The sequence below is a fragment of the Mustelus asterias genome, chromosome 4, assembly GCF_964213995.1.
Source record: "Mustelus asterias chromosome 4, sMusAst1.hap1.1, whole genome shotgun sequence".
Lineage (NCBI taxonomy): Eukaryota > Metazoa > Chordata > Chondrichthyes > Carcharhiniformes > Triakidae > Mustelus > Mustelus asterias.
Window position 1 is genome coordinate 152,273,700 of NC_135804.1, and position 21,948 is coordinate 152,295,647.

Below are 21,948 nucleotides of genomic sequence, written 5' to 3' on the forward strand. Positions count from 1 at the left end.
TCGGTGCGGTTTTTCGCTGTAGTGCGTCGGAACTGTTGATCGATGAGTCGAGCGCCATATCCTGTTCTTATGAGGGCATCTTTCAGCGTCTGGAGGTGTCTGTTGCGATCCTCCTCATCCGAGCAGATCCCGTGTATTCGGAGGGTTTGTCCGTAGGGGATGGCTTCTTTTACGTGTTTAGGGTGGAAGCTGGAGAAGTGGAGCATCATGAGGTTATCCGTGGGCTTGCTGTACAGTGAGGTGCTGAGGTGACCGTCCTTAATGGAGATGCGTGTGTCCAAGAATGCAACCGATTCCGGAGAGTAGTCCATGGTGAGTCTGATGGTGGGATGGAACTTGTTGATGTCATCATGTAGTTGTTTCAGTGATTGCTCACCATGACTCCAAAGGAAGAAAATGTCATCGATGTATCTAGTGTGTAGCATCGGTTGAAGGTCCTGTGCGGTGAAGAAGTCTTGTTCGAACCTGTGCATGAAGATGTTGGCATATTGAGGTGCGAATTTTGTCCCCATGGCTGTTCCGTGTGTCTGGATGAAGAACTGGTTGTTGAAGGTGAAGATATTGTGGTCCAGGATGAAGCGGATGAGTTGTAAAATTGCATCTGGAAACGGGATGTTGGATTTATGTCACATTATCAGTAACCCCCATAGCTTGCCTCCTGGGCTTGTAGAATCTCACTAGCTGTTCTGTCTGGAGACAATACACATCTCTTTAACCTGTGTTGAATGCTCCCTCCACCCACATTATCTGTACCTTTAAGACCTGGCTGGCTGTAGAGATTTGCATTCTAATTAGTATTCTGTAACTTGATTTCTGTGTCTGTGCACTGTTGGAGAACAGATATCCACTCCATCTGACGAAGGAGCTGTGCTCCGAAAGCTTATGGTATTTGCTACCAAATAAACCTGTTGGACTTTAACCTGGTGAGACTTCTTACTGTGCTTACCCCAGTCCAAAGCCGGCATCTCCACATTTCGATCAGATAGCCAGTTACCTATCCAATCGGCCAACTTTCCCTCTATCCACACCTCCTTACTTTCATCATAAGCCGACCATGGGGGACCTTATCAAACGCCTTACTAAAATCCATGTATGTGACATCAACTGCCCTCCCTTCATCAACACACTTAGTTACCTCCTCAAAAAATTCTATCAAATTTGTGAGGCACGACTTGCCCTTCACGAATCCGTGCTGACTATCCCGGATTAATCCGCATCTTTCCAAATGGTCGTAAATCCCATCCCTAAGGACCTTTTCCATCAATTTACCAACCAACGAAGTAAGACTAACCGGTCTATAATAACCAGGGTCATTTCTATTCCCTTTCTTAAACAGAGGAATAACATTCGCCACTCTCCAGTCCTCTGGCACCATCCCCATGGACAGTGAGGACCCAAAGATCAAAGCCAAAGGCTCTGCAATCTCATCCCTTGCCTCCCAAAAGAATCCTAGGATATATTTCATCAGGCCCAGGGGACATATTGACCTTCAGTTTATTCAAAACTGCCAGTACATCCTCCCTCCGAACAACTATTTCCTCCAGCCTATTAGCCTGTAACACCTTCTCTTCCTCAAAAACATGGCCCCTCTCCTTGGTGAACACTGAAGAAAAGTATTCATTCATCACCTCGCCTATCTCTACTGACTCCATACACAATTTCCCACTACTGTCCTTGACCAGCCCTAACCTCACCCTGGTCATTCTTTTATTCCTCACATAAGAGTAAAAAGCCTTGGGGTTTTCCTTGATCCGACCCGCCAAGGACTTCTCGTGTCCCCTCCTAGCTCTCCCAAGCCCCTTTTTCAGCTCATTCCTTGCTAACTTGTAACCCTCAATCGAGCCATCTGAACCTTGTTTCCTCATCCCTACATAAGCTTCCCTCTTCCTTTTCACAAGACATTCCACCTCTTTCGTGAACCATGGTTCCCTCACTCGGCCATTTCCTCCCTGCCTGACAGGGACAGACCTATCAAGGACACCCAGTATTTATTCCTTGAAAAAGTTCCACTTTTCATTAGTGCCTTTCCCTGACAGTTTCTGTTCCCATCTTATGCCCCCTAATTCTTGCCTAATCGCATCATAATTACCTCTCCCCCAATTGTAAACCTTGCCCTGCCGTACGGCCCTATCCCTCTCCATTGCAATAACAAAAGACACCGAATTGTGGTCACTATCTCCAAAGTGCTCTCCCACAACCAAATCTAACACTTGGCCCGGTTCATTTCCCAGTACCAAATCCAATGTGGCCTCACCCCTTGTCGGCCTATCCACATATTGTGTCAGGAAACCCTCCTGCACACACAGGCTCAAGCTGAGAGGGGCGAAGTATAACTCAGACATCAGAGGGACGTTTTTTACACAGAGGGTGGTGGGGGCCTGGAATGCGCTGCCAAGTAGGGTGGTGGAGGCAGGCACGCTGACATCGTTTAAGACTTACCTGGATAGTCACATGAGCAGCCTGGGAATGGAGGGATACAAACGATTGGTCTAGTTGGACCAAGGAGCGGCACAGGCTTGTACTGTTCTTTGTTTTGCACAAAAACTGCCCCATCCGAACTATTTGACCTACAAAGGTTCCAATCAATATTTGGAAAGTTAAAGTCCCCCATGACAACTACCCACACCTATCCATAATCTGCTTAGCAATTTTTTCCTCCACATCTCTATTACTATTTGGGGGCCCATAGTAAACTCCTAACAACGTGACCGCTCCTTTCCTATTTCTAACTGCAGCCCATATTACCTCAGTGTGCAGATCCCCCTCGAACTGCCTTTCCGCAGCCGTTAAACTATCCTTGATTAACAATGCTACTCCTCCACCTCTTTTACCAGCTTCCCTACACTTACTGAAACATCTATACCCCGGATTATATGATTTATAATAAATGACTCGGATAAAGGGACCAAACGTGTGGTTGCTAAATTTGCTGATGACACAAAGATCGAAAAGGGAGTTGTGAAGAGGAGTCTGAAAGAGGGACATCGTGGGCAAATATATGGCAGATGAGGTCTCATGTGGGAAAGTGTGAACTTGTCCACTTTGGCAGGAAGAACAGAAAAGCAACAAATTATTTAAATGGAGACTGCAGAACCCGGCATGAGAGAGGTATCTGAGTGTCTTAGTACATGAAAGGCAAATAGAATGTTGTTGTTTATTACAAAGGGAAGGAATGTAGAAGTAGAATGTTTTGCTTGAGTTGTACAGAGTGTTGGTGAGACCACGTCTAGAGTAGTGTACAGTTTTATAGAGTCATAGAATTTTACAGTATGGAAACAGGCCCTTCGGCCCAACTTGTCCATGCTGCCCTTTTTTTTAAAACCCCTAAGCTAGTCCCAATTGCCCGCATTTGGTCCATATCCCTCTATACCCATCTTATCCATGTAGCTATCTAAATGCTTTTTAAAAGACAAAATTGTACCCGCCTCTACTACTACCTCTGCCAGCTTGTCCACTCACCACCCTCTGTGTGAAAAAATTGTCCCTCTGGACACTTTTGTATCTCTCCCCTCTCACCTTAAACCTATGCCCTCTAGTTTTAGACTCCCCTTTTGGTTTCCTAATTTAAGAGAGGACTGAAACAGTTCAGAGAAAGTTCGCTCAATTGATACCCAGGTTGCGGGGTGAGGAAGTTTGTTATCTTATGAAGAAAGGTGGACAGGATGATCCTGTACCCATTGGAATTTAGTAGATTGAGGGGTGATCTTATTGAAATATAATATCCTGAGGGGACTTGACAGGGTGGATGCTGAAAGGATGTTTCCCCTTGTGGGAGAATCTAGAATTAGGTGACAGTTTAAAAAGGGGTCTCTCATTTAAGAGAGATGAGAAGTTTTTATCTCTCAGAGGGTTGTGAATCTTTGCAACTCTCTTCCTCAGAGAGCAGTAGAGGCAAGATTAATGAATAATTTTAAGTCAAGGGTAGACAGATTCTTAATTAATAAGGGAGTTAGAAATTATCAGGAGTTGATGGAATGTGGAGTTGAGGCCACAATCAGAGCAGCCATGATCTTACTGAATGGCGAAGCAGACTCGAGGGATCAAATAACCTGCTCCTGCTCCTATTACATATGTTTGTAAACCTTAAGTCGTATGTGAAGGCATCAGAGAAGGTGCAGAAAAGATTTACAATAAAGGTTCCAGGAACTTCACTTAAGTGGCTTGACTGGAGAAGCTTGATTTTTTTCCATTAATGAAGGGAAAGCGAGGTGGAATCTGACCGAGGTGTTCAAAATCAGGAGGCATTGGGACAGAAATGAAAAAAATGTTTCACATTAGCAGAAGGGTCAAGACAGTGGACATCGATTTAAAGTGATTTGCAAAACCAGCAATGGTGACATGAGGAAAAGCTTTGTTAATAAGTGACTGATTAGGATCTGGAATGCACTGCCTGAGAATGTGGTGGAAGTAAGTTCCATCGTACTTTAAGAGAATTGGATGAACATCTTAAAAGAAGAAAAATGCAGGGTTACGAGGAAAAGGGATGGGAGTAGGACCAGCAGAGAGCCGACATGCACAAAATAGACTGAATGACCTCCTTCTGTGCTGTAATCATTCTATGATTGTGAATATGCAGTTCCAAATTATAGATTGTGAAGTACTTACATTCAAGTCTCTGAAGTATTCATTATAATCGAGTGCATATCCAACTACAAACTTGTCGGGAACTTCAAAACCAACAACTGTAAATAAAATTCCTCGAGGTAATAAAAAATTTAACAAGGCAACAGTGAAAATAGATTTGCAACAGCTCCCCCAACACTGTAAAGCCCACCCCATCAAAGCCTGACCCCCAGACTGTGGATGAAGAACCCCAGCTCCTTACTTTAATCCCGTTCCTTACCCTCTACAATGATAGAACTACCAAAACATCAGGAATACATACTGATCCTTCAAATTTCACCAAGATTCAAGTAAACACATAGGAGAAAATTGACCCAAAACACTGACCCTCTTAGTCTCGCCCCTTCTCATTGAGCCCAGGTTTGAATTTGAAGCATCAAAGGAAATTCAATAGGTGCTTGGAAAATACCAACGGGTGACTGGGGGTTTAGGCTGGGAGGGATATGAAGGGAGTGAGGAGTTGGATCGAAAGGACTCTGATTAAGAGACATTAACAGCATTTATGTTTTATTTTATGGTGTTATACAAAGAAAGGTAACTTATTAAATTGATTTGAATTAAAATTGGAGCATTGATCAGTGATAGCAGGAATTATGCCAATCCTTTGAGCTTAATTTAAGATATCTGGGTTTCAACAGGCAATGTTGTGGCAACATGCCCTCAAACTTTTTATTCTGAAGAACGCAAGTGAATATATTCAAGTATTTGGCCCTTTTCTTTCACAGTAACTTAAAGGAGCCGACTTGAGAGTAGCCGGAATGGGAAGTCTGAGGTTGCTGCATGGCCAACAACAAACACTGGTTTGAAGCCAATCGTAGATTGACAGGAATCCTGATTTTAAATGCAATACTCACAGTCCGGTCGATAGCCCACACTTCGTGGAGTTCTTTTAACCAGCAGACTATAAAGAAGGAAGAGAGAATTAATGGAACGATAATTTGAAATATATTCCACTGCCGAGTGGAATTTCAAAATTAAATTAAGCGGGGGGGGGGGGAGAAAACAAAGAGTAGGAATTAATGGGTCCTTTTCAAATCGCCAGGCAGTAACTAGTGGGGTGCCACAGGGGCCCCAGTTGTTCACAATATATGTTAATGATTTCTATGTGGGAACAAAATGCAACATCTCAAAGCTTGCAGATGACACAAAGTTGGGTGGGAGTGTGAGCTATGAGAAGGATACAGAGATGCTTCGGTGTGATTTGGATAGGCCCAGTGTGTGGGCAAATGCATAGTAGATGCAGTATAATGTGAATAAATGAGAGGTTATTCACTTTGGAAGCAAAAACAAGGCGGCAGATTACTACCTGAGTGGCTGTAAATTGGGAAAGGGGGTGTGCAGCAGGACCTGGGTGTGCTTGTGCACCAGTCGCTGAAGGTAAGCATGCAGGTGCAGCAAGCGGTAAAGGCGGCAAATGGCATGTTGGCCTTCATTGCGAGAGGTTTCGAGTGCAGGAGCAGGGATGTGTTGTTGCAATTGCACAGGGCCTTGGTGAGGCCACACCTAGAGTATTGTGTGCAGTTTTGGTCTCCTTTTCTAAAGAAGGATGTTCTTGCTCTCGAAGGAGTACAGTGAAGGTTTACCAGGCTGATTCTGGGGACGACGGGACTGATGTAGGAGGAGAGATTGACTAGGTTAGGATTGTTTTAAGAGTTCAGACGAATGAGGAGAGATGTCAGAGACTCAAAATTCGAACAGGACTAGACAGGGTAGATGCAGGAAGGATGTTCCTGATGGTGGGGGTGTCCAGAACCAGGGATCACAGTCTGAGGATGCAGGGTAGATCACTTAGGACGGAGATGAGGAGACAAGAATGGTGAGCCTGTGGAATTCATTACCACAGGAAGTAGTTGATACCAAAACATTGAATATATTCAAGAGGCAGCTGGATATAGCACTTGGAACAAACGGGATCAACGGTTCTGGGGAGAAAGCAGGATTAGGCTATTGAGTTGGGTGATCAGCCATGATCGTAATGAATGACAGAGCAGGCTCGAAGGGCCAAATGGTCTCCTCCTGCTCCTACCTTCTATGTTTCCCACTCTTTCATTCCCCCAAGTAAGGAATTCCCTCCCCGCAGCCAACATCAGAGGTCTGGACAAACTGGGACCTGGCAAAGAGAACTCAGTAAGAAGTTTAACAGCACCAGGTTAAAGTCCAACAGGTTTATTTGGTATCAAAAGCCACACAAGCTTTCGGAGCTGCAAGCCCCTTCTTCAGGTGAATAGGAATTCTGTTCACAAACAGAGTTTATAAAGACACAAACTCAATTTACATGAATAATGGTTGGAATGCGAATACTTACAACTAATCAAGTCTTTAAGAAACAAAACAATGTGAGTGGAGAGAGCATCAAGACAGGCTAAAAAGATGTGTATTGTCTCCAGACAAGACAGCCAGTGAAACTCTGTGGGGGTTACAAATAGTGGGACATGAACCCAATATCCCGGTTGAGGCCGTCCTCGTGTGTGCGGAACTTGGCTATCAGTTTCTGCTCAGCGACTCTGCGCCGTCGTGTGTCGCGAAGGCCGCCTTGGAGAACGCTTACCCGAATATCAGAGGCCGAATGCCCGTGACCGCTGAAGTGCTCCCCAACAGGAAGAGAACAGTCTTGCCTGGTGATTGTCGAGCGGTGTTCATTCATCCGTTGTCGCAGCGTCTGCATAGTTTCCCCAATGTACCATGCCCCGGGACATCCTTTCTTGCAGCGTATCAGGTAGACAACGTTGGCCGAGTTGCAAGAGTATGTACCGTGTACCTGGTGGATGGTGTTCTCACGTGAGATGATGGCATCTGTGTCGATGATCCGGCACGTCTTGCAGAGGTTGCTGTGGCAGGGTTGTGTGGTGTCATGGTCACTGTTCTCCTGAAGGCTGGGTAGTTTGCTGCGGACAATGGTCTGTTTGAGGTTGTGCGGTTGTTTGAAGGCAAGAAGTGGGGGTGTGGGGATGGCCTTGGCGAGATGTTCGTCTTCATCAATGACATGTTGAAGGCTCCGGAGGAGATGCCGTAGCTTCTCTGCTCCGGGGAAGAGGCATTCGGCCTCTGATATTCGGGTAAGCGTTCTCCAAGGCGGCCTTCACGACACACGACGGCGCAGAGTCGCTGAGCAGAAACTGATAGCCAAGTTCCGCACACACGAGGACGGCCTCAACCGGGATATTGGGTTCATGTCCCACTCTTTGTAACCCCCACAGAGTTTCACTGGCTGTCTTGTCTGGAGACAATACACATCTTTTTAGCCTGTCTTGATGCTCTCTCCACTCATGTTGTTTTGTTTCTTAAAGACTTGATTAGTTCTAAGTATTTGTATTCCAACCATTATTCATGTAAATTGTGTTTGTGTCTTTATAAGCTCTGTTTGTGAACAGAATTCCCACTCACCTGAAGAAGGGGCTTGCAGCTCCGAAAGCTTGTGTGGCTTTTGCTACCAAATAAACCTGTTGGACTTTAAACTGGTGTTGTTAAACTTCTTACTGTGTTTACCCCAGTCCAACGCCGGCATCTCCACATCAAAGAGAACTCATCAGGGATATGTAGCTAAGTACAGTCCCCGGGGGAGAGGAGGGTCATTCCCAGGCAGTGGCAGTCATCAGGGTCAGGGCACACTGTCTTTTTTTCAGATTGGGGCATCAAAGGTGCTGGCGCAGCAGCCTCACTTACAGCCTGCCGGATTTACTCTGACTATCTGTGAAAAATAAATGGCAGGAAAAGCTGGCCGGGCAGCTGGCTGGCTACTCACTGCTTCTGGACTTGTGGATAGCGAAGTGCATTGTCGGGCAATACAGCAGGATATAGATAGGCTGGAAAATTGCGCGGAGAGGTGGCAGATGGAGTTTAATCCGGATAAATGCGAAGTGATGCATTTTGGAAGAAATAATGTAGGGGGGAGTTATACAATAAATGGCAGAGTCATCAGGAGTATAGAAACACAGAGGGACCTAGGTGTGCAAGTCCACAAATCCTTGAAGGTGGCAACACAGGTGGAGAAGGTGGTGAAGAAGGCATATGGTATGCTTGCCTTTATAGGACGGGGTATAGAGTATAAAAGCTGGAGTCTGATGATGCAGCTGTATAGAACGCTGGTTAGGCCACATTTGGAGTACTGCGTCCAGTTCTGGTCGCCGCACTACCAGAAGGACGTGGCGGCGTTAGAGAGAGGGCAGAGAAGGTTTACCAGGATGTTGCCTGGTATGGAGGGTCTTAGCTATGAGGAGAGATTGGGTAAACTGGGGTTGTTCTCCCTGGAAAGACGGAGAATGAGGGGAGATCTAATAGAGGTGTACAAGATTATGAAGGGTATAGATAGGGTGAACAGTGGGAAGCTTTTTCCCAGGTCGGAGGTGACGATCACGAGGGGTCACGGGCTCAAGGTGAGGGGGGCGAAGTATAACTCAGATATCAGAGGGACGTTTTTTACACAGAGGGTGGTGGGGGCCTGGAATGCGCTGCCAAGTAGGGTGGTGGAGGCAGGCACGCTGACATCGTTTAAGACTTACCTGGATAGTCACATGAGCAGCCTGGGAATGGAGGGATACAAACGATTGGTCTAGTTGGACCAAGGAGCGGCACAGGCTTGGAGGGCCGAAGGGCCTGTTTCCTGTGCTGTACTGTTCTTTGTTCTGGCCGGGCAGCTGGCCAGCTACTCACTGCTTCTGGCCAGGCAGCTGGCCGGCTACTCACTGCTTCTGGCCAGGCAGCTGGCCAGCTACTCACTGCTTCTGGCCAGGCAGCTGGCCGGCTACTCACTGCTTCTGGCCGGGCAGCTGGCCAGCTACTCACTGCTTCTGGCCAGGCAGCTGGCCAGCTACTCACTGCTTCTGGCTGGGCAGCTGGCCGGCTACTCACTGCTTCTGGCCAGGCAGCTGGCCAGCTACTCACTGCTTCTGGCCGGGCAGCTGGCCGGCTACTCACTGCTTCTGGCCGGGCAGCTGGACGGCTACTCACTGCTTCTCCCCTTGAGCTGACACAGTCAGAGATAGAAAATTCTGCCCAATGTTTCCAACTTGCACATTACTTTAAACTTTTTAAGAACCATACAAGATTCTCATTTCAAATAATTTTAAATCACTTTTTCTCCATGCTCTCCCTGACATGGAGAATGAACAGAAGAAAATCAATTGTAAAAATCAAAGAAACGTTTAGGTGGGCACTTGAAATTCCATCGCGTTCAGGGCTATGGACTAAATTAGAATAGGTGTTTGGTGACCGGCACAGACACAATGGGCCAAAGGGCCTCTTTCCACGATGAAAAACTCTGACTCTAAATTGCTGGAAACATCAGGACAGAGAATTGTAATTTCCTGGGACAGCAGGAAAGGCACCTCTGAAGACTAGGATGGGGAAGTGATAGGGGGAGATGGTGGTGTGGTGGTACTGTCACTGGACTGGTAATCCAGAGGCCCAAGTTAATGTGCTGTGGAAATCCCACCATGGCAGCAGATGGAATTTATATTCAATTAATTGAATTGGAAGCTAGTCTCAGTAATGATGACCATAAAACTATCATTGATTGTCATAAAAACATCTGGTTCACTAATGCCCTTTAGGGAAGGAAATCTGCCATCCTTAGCTGGTCTCCAGGTCCACAGCAATGTGGTTGACTCTTAATTGCTCTCCGAAATGACTGAGCAAGCCACTCAATTCAAGGGCAATTAGGGATGGGCAACAAATTCTGACCTTGTTGGTGAACACCCACATCCCATTGAATAATAAAGGATAAAGAAAGAGATATGGTCAGTAAAGTTCCTGTTTCAGGAAGGCTGTGGCATCAGGACTCAAATGTGGGAGCAGGGTTCATGGGGCAGAGACTGAAATATATAAATTATGTAGGGCTGGGGATTCTGAAGCTGACAGTAGGTAACTCAGGGCCATAAGGCATTTAGGCAATCTGTCGCCCACTACTTATATTGGTTAGCAGCTGACGCTGGATGGGTATCTCACACAAAGCTTACCTCACCACTTTCACCATGTTGGGTTTGTAATCCTGCAACATGCTCAGCAGAGTCTGCATTGTTTTCCCTGTATCAATTATGTCCTGCGAATAAAGGAAGTTTGTCTCATGCATCTTCACAGAAAGCTGTGTGCCCAGCGCTTACCCCATGTCCAATGCGCCATGCTCTCCCAACCTCCTGTGGCCAACGGCCTAAGCAACTAGGCACAACATAAAATTAGACACAGTAAATCAGACACGGCTAAACAGCTTCTACAATACGTTCAAGGTTACCACAAGTCAAAAGGCAACAGGAAGCAGCGCAGACCTATCTTGCACATTGAACAGAAGTACTTCACCTGAACAATGGGAGAAACAAAGAGTGTCCTTGATAGGCATGTCCCTGTCAGGCAGGGAGGAAATGGCCGAGTGAGGGAACCATGGTTCACGAAAGAGGTGGAATGTCTTGTGAAAAGGAAGAGGGAAGCTTATGTAGGGATGAGGAAACAAGGTTCAGATGGCTCGATTGAGGGTTACAAGTTAGCAAGGAATGAGCTGAAAAAGTGGCTTAGGAGAGCTAGGAGGGGACACGAGAAGTCCTTGGCGGGTCGGATCAAGGAAAACCCCAAGGCTTTTTACTCTTATGTGAGGAATAAAAGAATGACCAGGGTGAGGTTAGGGCCGGTCAAGGACAGTAGTGGGAACTTGTGTATGGAGTCAGTAGAGATAGGCGAGGTGATGAATGAATACTTTTCTTCAGTGTTCACCAAGGAGAGGGGCCATGTTTTTGAGGAAGAGAAGGTGTTACAGGCTAATAGGCTGGAGGAAATAGATGTTCGGAGGGAGGATGTCCTGGCAGTTTTGAATAAACTGAAGGTCGATAAGGCCCCTGGGCCTGATGAAATGTATCCTAGGATTATTTGGGAGGCAAGGGATGAGATTGCAGAGCCTTTGGCTTTGATCTTTGGGTCCTCGCTGTCCACGGGGATAGTGCCAGAGGACTGGAGAATGGCGAATGTTGTTCCTCTGTTTAAGAAAGGGAATAGAAATGACCCTGGTAATTATAGACTGGTTAGTCTTACTTCGGTGGTTGGTAAATTGATGGAAAAGGTCCTTAGGGATGGGATTTACGACCATTTAGAAAGATGCGGATTAATCCGGGATAGTCAGCATGGATTCGTGAAGGGCAAGTCGTGCCTCACAAATTTGATAGAATTTTTTGAGGAGGTAACAAAGTGTGTTGATGAAGGTAGGGCAGTTGATATCATATACATGGATTTTAGTAAGGCGTTTGATAAGGTCCCCCATGGTCGGCTTATGAGGAAAGTGAGGAGGTGTGGGATAGAGGGAAAGTTGACCGATTGGATAGGTAACTGGCTGTCTGATCGAAGACAGAGGGCGGTGGTGGATGGAAAATTTTCGGATTGGAGGCAGGTTGCTAGCGGAGTGCCACAGGGATCAGTGCTTGGTCCTCTGCTCTTTGTGATTTTTATTAATGACTTGGAGGAGGGGGCTGAAGGGTGGATCAATAAATTTGCTGATGACACCAAGATTGGTGTAGTAGTGGATGAGGTGGAGGGCTGTTGTAGGCTGCAAAGAGACATAGATAGGATGCAAAGCTGGGCTGAAAAATGGCAAATGGAGTTTAACCCTGATAAATGTGAGGTGATTCATTTTGGTAGGACTAATTTAAATGTGGATTACAGGGTCAAAGGTAGGGTTCTGAAGACTGTGGAGGAACAGAGAGATCTTGGGGTCCATATCCACAGATCTCTAAAGGTTCTGCTCAGTGACGCCATTGGCTGAAAACCAGAGGACATTCCAGAAAGGCTCGGAGAGGGGGATAGAACAAAGAAAATTACAGCACAGGAACAGGCTCTTCGGCCCTCCAAGCCTGCACTGACCATGCTGCCCGACTTAGCTAAAACCCCCTACCCTTCCGGGGACCATATCCCTCTATTCCCATCCCATTCATGTATTTGTCAAGTCGCCCCTTAAAAGTCACTACCGTATCCGCTTCCACTGCCTCCCCCAGCAGCGATTTCGAGGCACCCACCACCCTCTGTGTAAAAAATCTGCCCCGTACATCTCCTTTAAACCTTGCCCCTCGCACGTTAAATCTATGTCCCCTAATAATTGACTCTTCCACCCTGGGAAAAAGCTTCTGACTATCCACTCTGTCCATGCCTCTCATAATCTTGTAGACTTCTATCAGGTCTCCCCTCAACCTCCGTCGTTCCAGTGAGAACAAACCAAGTTTCTCCAACCTCTCCTCATAGCTAATGCCCTCCATATCAGGCAACATCCTGGTAAATTTTTTCTGTAAATAAAAACACACATTTGGAGACAAGCCCCGTGAAGACTCGACCGGCAACCCGTGATGACGGATGAGGACGGACAAGGTCCACCTTCATACCAAGAGGATCCCAAGTTCACGTGTTGATGCAAGCTCAACGAATGGAATTGAATCCAACAGCCCCAGCAAGTTCATCAGAGCGGTTAGAAACATAGAAAAAAACTACAGCACAAACAGGCCCTTCGGCCCACAAGTTGTGCCGAACACATCCCTACCTTCTAGACCTACCTATAACCCACCATCCTATTACGCTCCATGTACTCATCCAGGAATCTCTTAAAAGACCCTACTGAGTTCGCCTCCACCACCACTGACGGCAGCCGATTCCACTCGCCCACCACCCTCTGTGTGAAAAACTTACCCCTAACATCTCCCCTGTACCTACCCCCCAGCACCTTAAACCTGTGTCCTCTCGTAGCAGACATTTCCACCCTGGGAAAAAGCCTCTGAGAGTCCACCCGATCTATGCCTCTCAACATCTTATACACCTCGATTAGGTCTCCTCTCATCCTTCGTCTCTCCAAGGAGAAAAGACCGAGCTCCCTCAGCCTATCCTCATAAGGCATGCCACTCAATCCAGGCAACATCCTTGTAAATCTCCTCTGCACCCTTTCAATCTTTTCCACATCCTTCCTATGGTGAGGTGACCAGAACTGAGCACAGTACTCCAAGTGGGGTCTGACGAGGGACTTATAGAGCTGCATCATTATTCCTGGACTCCGAAACTCAATCCCTCGATTGATAAAGGCCAGCACACCATACGCCTTCTTAACCACCTCCTCCACCTGCGGGGCCGATTTCAGAGTCCTATGGACACGGACCCCAAGGTCCTTCTGATCCTCTACAGTACTAAGAGTCTTTCCCTTTATATTGTACTCCTTCATCCCATTTGACCTACCAAAATGGACCACGGCGCATTTATCTGGGTTGAAGTCCATCTGCCACTTCTCTGCCCAGTCTTGCATCTTATCTATGTCCCTCTGCAACTTCTATGTCCCTCTGCAACTTCTGACATCCCTCCAGACTATCCACAACCCCACCAACCTTCGTGTCGTCGGCAAACTTACCAACCCATCCCTCCGCTTCCTCATCCAGGTCATTTATGAAAATGACAAACAGCAAGGGTCCCAGAACAGATCCCTGGGGCACACCACTGGTGACCGACCTCCATTTAGAAAAAGACCCATCTATACCCACTCTCTGCCTCCTTTGGGCAAGCCAGTTCTGGATCCACCGGGCAGCAGCCCCTTGGATCCCATGCCCTCTCACTTTTTCGAGAAGCCTTGCATGGGGGACCTTATCGAACGCCTTGCTAAAATCCATATAAACCACATCTACCGCCTTCCCTTCGTCAATGTGTTTAGTCACATTTTCGAAGAACTCCACCAGGCTCGTAAGGCACGATCTGCCCTTGACAAAGCCATGCTGAGTATTCTTGAGCATACTAAACCTCTCCAAATGCTCATATATCCTGTCCCTCAGGATCTTCTCCATCAGTTTACCAACCACTGAGGTTAGACTCACCGGTCGGTAATTACCTGGGCTATCCCTATTCTCCTTCTTGAAAATAGGAACCACATCCACAATCCTTCAATCCTCCGGCACCTCTCCTGTCTCCATCGACGACGCAAAGATCATCGTCAGAGGCTTTGCAATCTCTTCCCTCGCCTCCCACAGTAACCTGGGGTACATCCCATCCGGACTCGGTGACTTATCTATCTTGATGCCATTCAAAGATTCCAGCACAACCTCTTTCTTAAAGTCCACATACTCAATCCTTTCAGTCCACCGCATGCCCGCAGTACATCCATCCATGTCCTTCTCCTCTGTGAAAACCGAGGCAAAATACTCATTGAGCACCTCTGCCATTTTTACTGGTTCCGTACAGACTTTCCCGCCTTCATCTTTTATAGGCCCTATTCCGTCACGTCTCATCCTTTTACTCTTCACATATTTATAGAACGCCTTAGGGTTCTCCTTAATCCTACCCGCCAGGGCCTTCTCGTGACCCCTTCTGGCTCTCCTAATTTCCTTCTTTAGTCCCTTCCTACAAGCCGTATACTCTTCTAAATCCCTATCTTCGCCAAGCTCTCTGAGCCTTTTGTACGCTTTCCTTTTCTTCTCGACTCGGTCCCGCACAGCTTTCGTGCACCACGGTTCTTTTAACCAACCAACACCTCCCTGTCTGCTCGGAACGTTGTCCTGTAGAACTGAAGACAGACATTCCTTGAAAAACTGCCACCTCTCTTCAGTACATTTCCCCGAGAATACTTCCTTCCAATTTACTCCTCTAATTTGCTGTCTAATGTCTTCATATTTCCCCTTACTCCATAGAAACACTTTCCTAGCTTGCCTCATCCTCTCTTTTTCCAATGCAAGCCTAAAGGAGAGAGTTATGATCGTTATTCCCAAGATGCTCTCCCACTGAGAAATCTGACACCTGTCCAGGTTCATTGGTCAGTATCAGATCAAGTACAGCCTCTCCTCTTGTAGGCTTGTCCACATGCTGTGTCAGGAAACCTTCCTGAACACACCTAACGAACTCTTCCCCATCCAATCCCCTTACCCTCGGGATATTCCAATCTATGTTTGGGAAATTAAAGTCTCCCATCACAACAACTCTGCTATTACTGCATCTCTCCAGGATCTGTTTCCCTATCTGCTCCTCCACCTCCCTGTTACTATTGGGCGGCCTATAGAAAACTCCATGCAAAGTGACTGGCCCCTTCCCACTCTGAATTTCCACCCACAGAGACTCGGTGGACAATCCCTCCACAGCATACACCTTCTCTACAGCTGTGACATTATCCCTGATCAGCAGTGCCACTCCACCCCCTCTCTTGCCTCCCTCCCTGTCCTTCCTGAAACATCTGAATCCCGGCACCTGGAGTATCCAGTCCTGTCCCTGAGACATCCAAGTCTCCGTAATGGCCACCACATCATACTTCCAGGCATCGATCCATGCTCTGAGCTCATCCCCTTTATTCACTATACTCCTGGCATTAAAGTAAACACATCTCAATCCTTTGGTCTGAGCTCTCCCCTTCTCTATTCCCTATCCATCCGCCCTCTTGCACTGCCTATAACCCTTCTCTGTTTGCGAGCTACCTCCCTCACTCTCAGTCACCTCATTTTGATCCCCTCCCCCCCAACCTATCTAGTTTAAACTCTCCCCAGTAGCCTTAGCCAACCTTCCTGCCAGGATATTGGTCCCCCTGGGATTCAAGTGCCACCCGTTTTTTGTGTGCAGGTCACACCTGCCCCTAAAGAGGTCCCAATGGTCCAGGAACCTGAATCCCTGCCCCCTGCACCAGTCCCTCAGCCACACATTCATCCCCCACCTCAATCCATTCCTGCCCTCACCCTCCCGTGGCACAGGCAGCAATCCTGAGATTACTACCTTTGCTTTCCTCCTTCTCAGCTGTCTCCCTAATTCCCTATACTCTCTTTTCATGACCCCTTTCCCACCCACATCAGCGGTACCAATATGTACCGCTACCTCTGGCTCCTCTCCCTCCCACCTCAGGATTTCTGGGACTCACCCAGCGACATCCTGGATCCCAGCCCCAGTGAGGCAGACCACCATCCGAGACTCCCGCCTGCCTCCGCAAAATCACCTGTCCGTCTCCCTGACTGTCGAGTCCCCGATTAATACTGCCTTCCTCCTCTTTTCCTTAGCCCTCTGAGTTACAGGGCTGGACTTCACCCCGGAGACACGGCCACTGCTGCTTCCCCCAGGCGGGCTGTCACCCCCCAACAGTACTCAGGCAGGAGTACTTGTTGTGTAGGGGCACACCCACCGGGGTGCTCTCAATCACCCGAGCTTTACCCTTCCTGGCCGTCACCCACTTGGCCTCCTCCCGTGGCCCTTGTGTGACCACCTGATGATAGCTCTTGTCTATCACCTCCTCATTCTCCCTTAACAGCCTAAGATCCTCGAGCTGCTGTTCCAGCTCCCTAACACGGTCCCTCAGGAACCGCAGCTCGACACACCCCTCACAGATGTGGATGTCCGGGAGGCCAGGTGCCTCCAGGACCTCCCACTTACTGCACTGCGAACAACACACTGGCTTAACACTCATATTTCACCCTTTCTACCAAGGTACACAGAGAAAAGTAAATTAGAAATTTAAAAAAAAGAAACTCCCCTGCTCGCCCTTTCCCCCAAAGCCCTGTGAGCCAAAGCCCTTACAGCTTTCACTCTGCTTCCCACTCACTCCACTGCCCGCTCCTGACGCTGCCCGCTCAAAAGTGTGGCCTGCTTTTATACCCTCCAAAAACCTTCCCAGGGTTCTCCTGTTTTGGATTTAAAAAACCTCCGATTTTTTTACACAAATTTAACTGAAAAATAAATAAATAAATCACATGCACAAACACACTGCCTTACCCTCACCTCAGCCTGCTCCTGTGGAACAATGAGCTTAGTATATGGGTTTTTCAGATAGCCTCCTAGTTTGGGAAAAGTTATCTTAATTTATGTAAGAGTTGGTTCTTTAACTTGCAAGTGTTTTAATGAAGTTTCAACCACAGTCCTTTGTTTTTCTCATAGAGGCACATCTTGTAATAAGTTGTAATAATAACAGAGTTGTCGTGATGGGAGATTTTAATTTCCCAAATATTGATTGGAATCTCCCTAGAGTAAGGGGTATAGATGGGGAGGAGTTTGTTAGGTGTGTTCAGGAGGGTTTCTTGACACAGTATGTAGATAAGCCTACAAGAGGAGAGGCTGTACTTGATTTGGTATTGGGAAATGAACCTGGGCAGGTGTCAGATCTCTCAGTGGGAGAGCATTTTGGAGATAGTGATCATTATTCTATCTCCTTTACAATAGCATTGGAGAGAGATAGGATCAGACAAGTTAGAAAAGTGTTTAATTGGAGTAAGGGGAATTATGAGGCTATCAGGCAGGAAATTGGAAGCTTAAATTGGAAAGAGGTTTTCTCAGGGAAATGTACGGAAGAAATGTGGCAAATTTTCAGGGAATTTTTGTCTGGAGTTCTGCATAGCAACGTTCCAATGAGGCAGGGAAGTTATGGTAGGTTACAGGAACTGTGGTATACAAAGGTTGTAATGAATCTAGTCAAGAAGAAAAGAAAAGCTTACAAAAGGTTCAGGGAGCTAGGTAATGTTAGAGATCTCGAAGAGTATACGGCTAATAGGAAGGATCTTAAGAAGGAAATTAGGAGAGCCAGAAGGGGTCATGAGAAGGCCTTGGCAGGCAGGATTAAGGAAAACCCCAAGGCATTCTACAAGTATGTGAAGAGCAAGAGGATAAGACGTGAAAGAATAGGACCTATCAAGTAGGACGGTGGGAAAGTTTGTATGAAACCGGAAGAAATAGCAGAGGTACTTAATGAATACTTTACTTCAGTATTCACTATGGAAAAGGATCTTGGTGGTTGTAGTACAGACTTGCAGCGGACTGAAAAGCTTGAGCATGTAGATATCAAAAAAGAGGATGTGTTGGAGCTTTTGAAAAGCATCAAGTTAGATAAGTTGCCGGGACCGGATGAGATGTACCCCAGGCTACTGTGGGAGGCGAGGGAGGAGATTACTGAGCCTCTGGCGATGATCTTTGCATCATCAATGGGGATGGGAGGGGTTCCGGAGGATTGCGGATGTTGTTCCTTTATTCAAGAAAGGGAGTAGAGATAGCTCTGGAAATTATAGACCAGTGAGTCTAACCTCAGTGGTTGGTAAGTTGATGGAGAAGATCTTGAGAGGCAGGATTTATGAACATTTGGAGAGGTATAATATGATTAAGAATAGTCAGCATGGCTTTGTCAAAGACAGATCATGCCTTATGAGCCTGGTTGAATTTTTTGAGGATGTGACTAAACACATTGATGAAGGAAGAGCAGTAAATGTAGTATATATGGACTTCTGCAAGGCATTTGATAAGGTGCCCCATGCAAGGCTTATTGAGAAAGTGAGAGGGCATGGGATCCAAGGGGACATTGCTTTGTGGATCCAGAACTGGCTTGCCCACAGAAGGCAAAGAGTGGTTATAGATGGGTCATATTCTGCATGGAGGTCGGTCACCAGTGGAGTGCCCCAGGGATCTGTTCTGGGACCCTTACTCTTTGTGATTTTTATAAATGACCTGGATGAGGAAGTGGTGGGATGGGTTGGTAAGTTTGCTGATGACACAAAGGTTGGAGGTGTTGTGGATAGTGTGGAGGGATGTCAGAAGTTGCAGCGAGACATTGATAGGATGCAAGACTGGGCGGAGAAGTGGCAGATGGAGTTCAACCCAGATAAGTGTGAGGTGGTTCATTTTGGCAGGTCAAATAGGATGGCAGAATATAATATTAATGGTAGGACTCTTGGCAGAGTGGAAGATCAGAAGGATCTTGGGGTCCGAGTTCATAGGACACTCAAAGCAGCTGTGCAGGTTGAGGCTGTGGTTAAGGCGGCGTATGGGGTACTGGCCTTCATCAATCGAGGAATTGAGTTTCGGAGTTGTGAGATAATGTTGCAGCTATATAGGACCCTGGTCAGACCCCACTTGGAGTACTGTGCTCAGTTCTGGTCGCCTCATTACAGGAAGGATGTGGAAGCCATAGAAAGGGTGCAGAGGAGATTTACAAGGATGTTGCCTGGGTTGGGGAGCATGCCTTATGAGGATAGGTTGAGTGAGCTTGGCCTTTTCTCCTTGGAGAGACGAATGATGAGGGCTAACCTGATAGAGGTGTGTAAGATATTGAGAGGTATTGACCGAGTGGATAGCCAGAGGCTTTTTCCCAGGGCTGAAATGGTTGCCACAAGAGGACACAGGTTTAAGGTGCTGGGGAGTCGGTACAGAGGAGATGTCAGGGGTAGGTTTTTCACTCAGAGGGTGGTGGGTGTGTGGAATGGGCTGCCAGCAACGGTGGTGGATGCGGATTCAATAGGGTCTTTTAGATAAGTACATGAAACTTAGTAAGATAGAGGGTTATAGGTAAGCCTCGTAATCGCTAAGGTAGGGACATGTTCAGCACAACTTTGTGGGCTGAAGGGCCTGTATTGTGCTGTAGTTTTTCTATGTTTCTATCTGGGTAAGCTTGGTAACTGGTCGAAATGTCCAAAAAGAATATTTCACTGGCAGCACTCCCCAAGCACCAGCACTCCCACATGGACCTCCCAGTCTTCTGCTATTTCTTTGTTATCTGCAGACTTAACCTATCCCCATGAACTTGAACTCACCTGAAACTTGCTGCTAGTTAGGATAATGGCAGCAAAGTACTAATTACCCACGTTCAGGCTGCTAAGGACCTCAACTCTCGAATTCCCTCCAGAAACCTCTCTCTCTCCTGTAGAAGAGAAGCATCAAAACTACCTCCTTGACCAAGCTTTCTGGCCACTTATTCTAACATCTCATGTATCTTACATCCATATTTGCTCCAATCCACTTCTGTAAAGTGCTTTTGGATACTATTCAATGTTAAAGGTGATTTACACACATACAAACATGTGGCCTCTTATTTATGTCAAAGGTGTTATATAAATGCAAGTTTTTGCTGTTGCATCAGTGTATGTATAGTAAAATCGGGCTGAATTAGCACAGCTTCGACAAAAAGTGGTCATGTCTGACAAATCTGTTAGAATTCTTTGAGAAGGTAACAAAGAAGTTAGACAAAGGAGAGGCAGTGGACGTGATTTATTTGTCTGCATAGTCACTCTGGTCAAATTCTGGAGAACACTTTTCTCCAAGAGGAGAGAAGGTTTGCCAAATACAAGAGAGATCTCATGGTTAGACTATTTTGCCTCGTCAATGTGGAAGCCAGAATGGAACAGAGTTCAAAAAATGTATAATGTTAAAGCAAAAGGCAGCTGTCTGGGGAAAGCACTATAAATGAGTAGAAATGCCAGGCCAAGTCGATTTGTACCCACTGGAAATAATCAGCAGCGCAATTCAGAACAATACCGTAAACTTAAAATTAAAAGGACTGACCTCAACGATTAATACATTCTGTCTCCCAGGGATGTGAGATGGGGAAGAAAAAGAAAAATATTTCAATGTTGAACATTTTATTGCGTCACAACCACAATTATCACAGAAACTGGCTGTCCTCTGCTGCAAAAGCTGCAATAGCTTTACTGGCCAATTGCAGTGTTCAAATCATCATCTGCTAAATTCTAATTTGTCAGATTTATTATTGACATTTATATTAATGATTTGGATGAGGATATTGGGGGCATGGTAAGTTTGCAGATGACACCAAGATTGGTGGCATGGTGGACAGTGAGGCAGGTTATCTCCAATTGCAGCGGGATCTTGATCAATGGGCTGACGAATGGCAGATGGAGTTTAATTTAGATAAATGCAAGGTGATGCATTTTGGTAGATTGAACCATAGAAAATTACAGCTCAGAAACAGGCCTTTTGGCCCTTCTTGTCTGTGCCGAACCATTTTATGCCTAGTCCCACTGATCTGCACTTGGACCATATCCCTCCACACCCCTCTCATCCATGAACCCGTCCAAGTTTTTCTTAAATGTTAAAAGTGACCCCGCATTTACCACTTTATCCGGCAGCTCATTCCACACTCCCACCACTCTCTGCGTGAAGAAGCCCCCCCTAATATTCCCTTTAAACTTTTCTCCTTTCACCCTTAACCCATGCCCTCTGGTTTTTTTCTCCCCTAGCCTCAGCGGAAAAAGCCTGCTTGCATTCACTCTATCTATACCCATCAAAATCTTATACACCTCTATCAAATCTCCCCTCAATCTTCTACGCTCCAGGGAATAAAGTCCTAACCTATTCAATCTCTCTCTGTAACTCAGCTTCTCAAGTCCCGGCAACATCCTTGTGAACCTTCTCTGCACTCTTTCAATCTTATTTACATCCTTCCTGTAACTAGGTGACCAAAACTGTACACAATACTCCAAATTCGGCCTCACCAATGCCTTATATAACCTTACCATAACACTCCAACTTTTATACTCGATACTCCGATTTATAAAGGCCAATGTACCAAAGGCACTCTTTACGACCCTATCCACCTGTGACGACACTTTTAGGAAATTCTGTACCTGTATTCCCAGATCCCTCTGT

General features: G+C 46.5%; 1 protein-coding gene across 1 annotated transcript in view; it reads right to left on the reverse strand.

Annotated features, from left to right (window-relative positions):
• The window catches only part of hprt1 (hypoxanthine phosphoribosyltransferase 1), a 63,045-nt gene that overhangs the window by 11,122 nt on the left and 29,975 nt on the right, over window positions 1-21,948 (reverse strand). The window contains exons 3-6 of the mRNA XM_078211979.1: window positions 20,845-20,862; window positions 10,578-10,660; window positions 5,478-5,524; window positions 4,606-4,682 (exon numbers count right to left, since the gene is read on the reverse strand). Of these exons, the coding sequence (XP_078068105.1) occupies window positions 4,606-4,682; window positions 5,478-5,524; window positions 10,578-10,660; window positions 20,845-20,862 (225 nt within the window). The remainder of the gene's footprint in view (window positions 1-4,605; window positions 4,683-5,477; window positions 5,525-10,577; window positions 10,661-20,844; window positions 20,863-21,948) is intronic.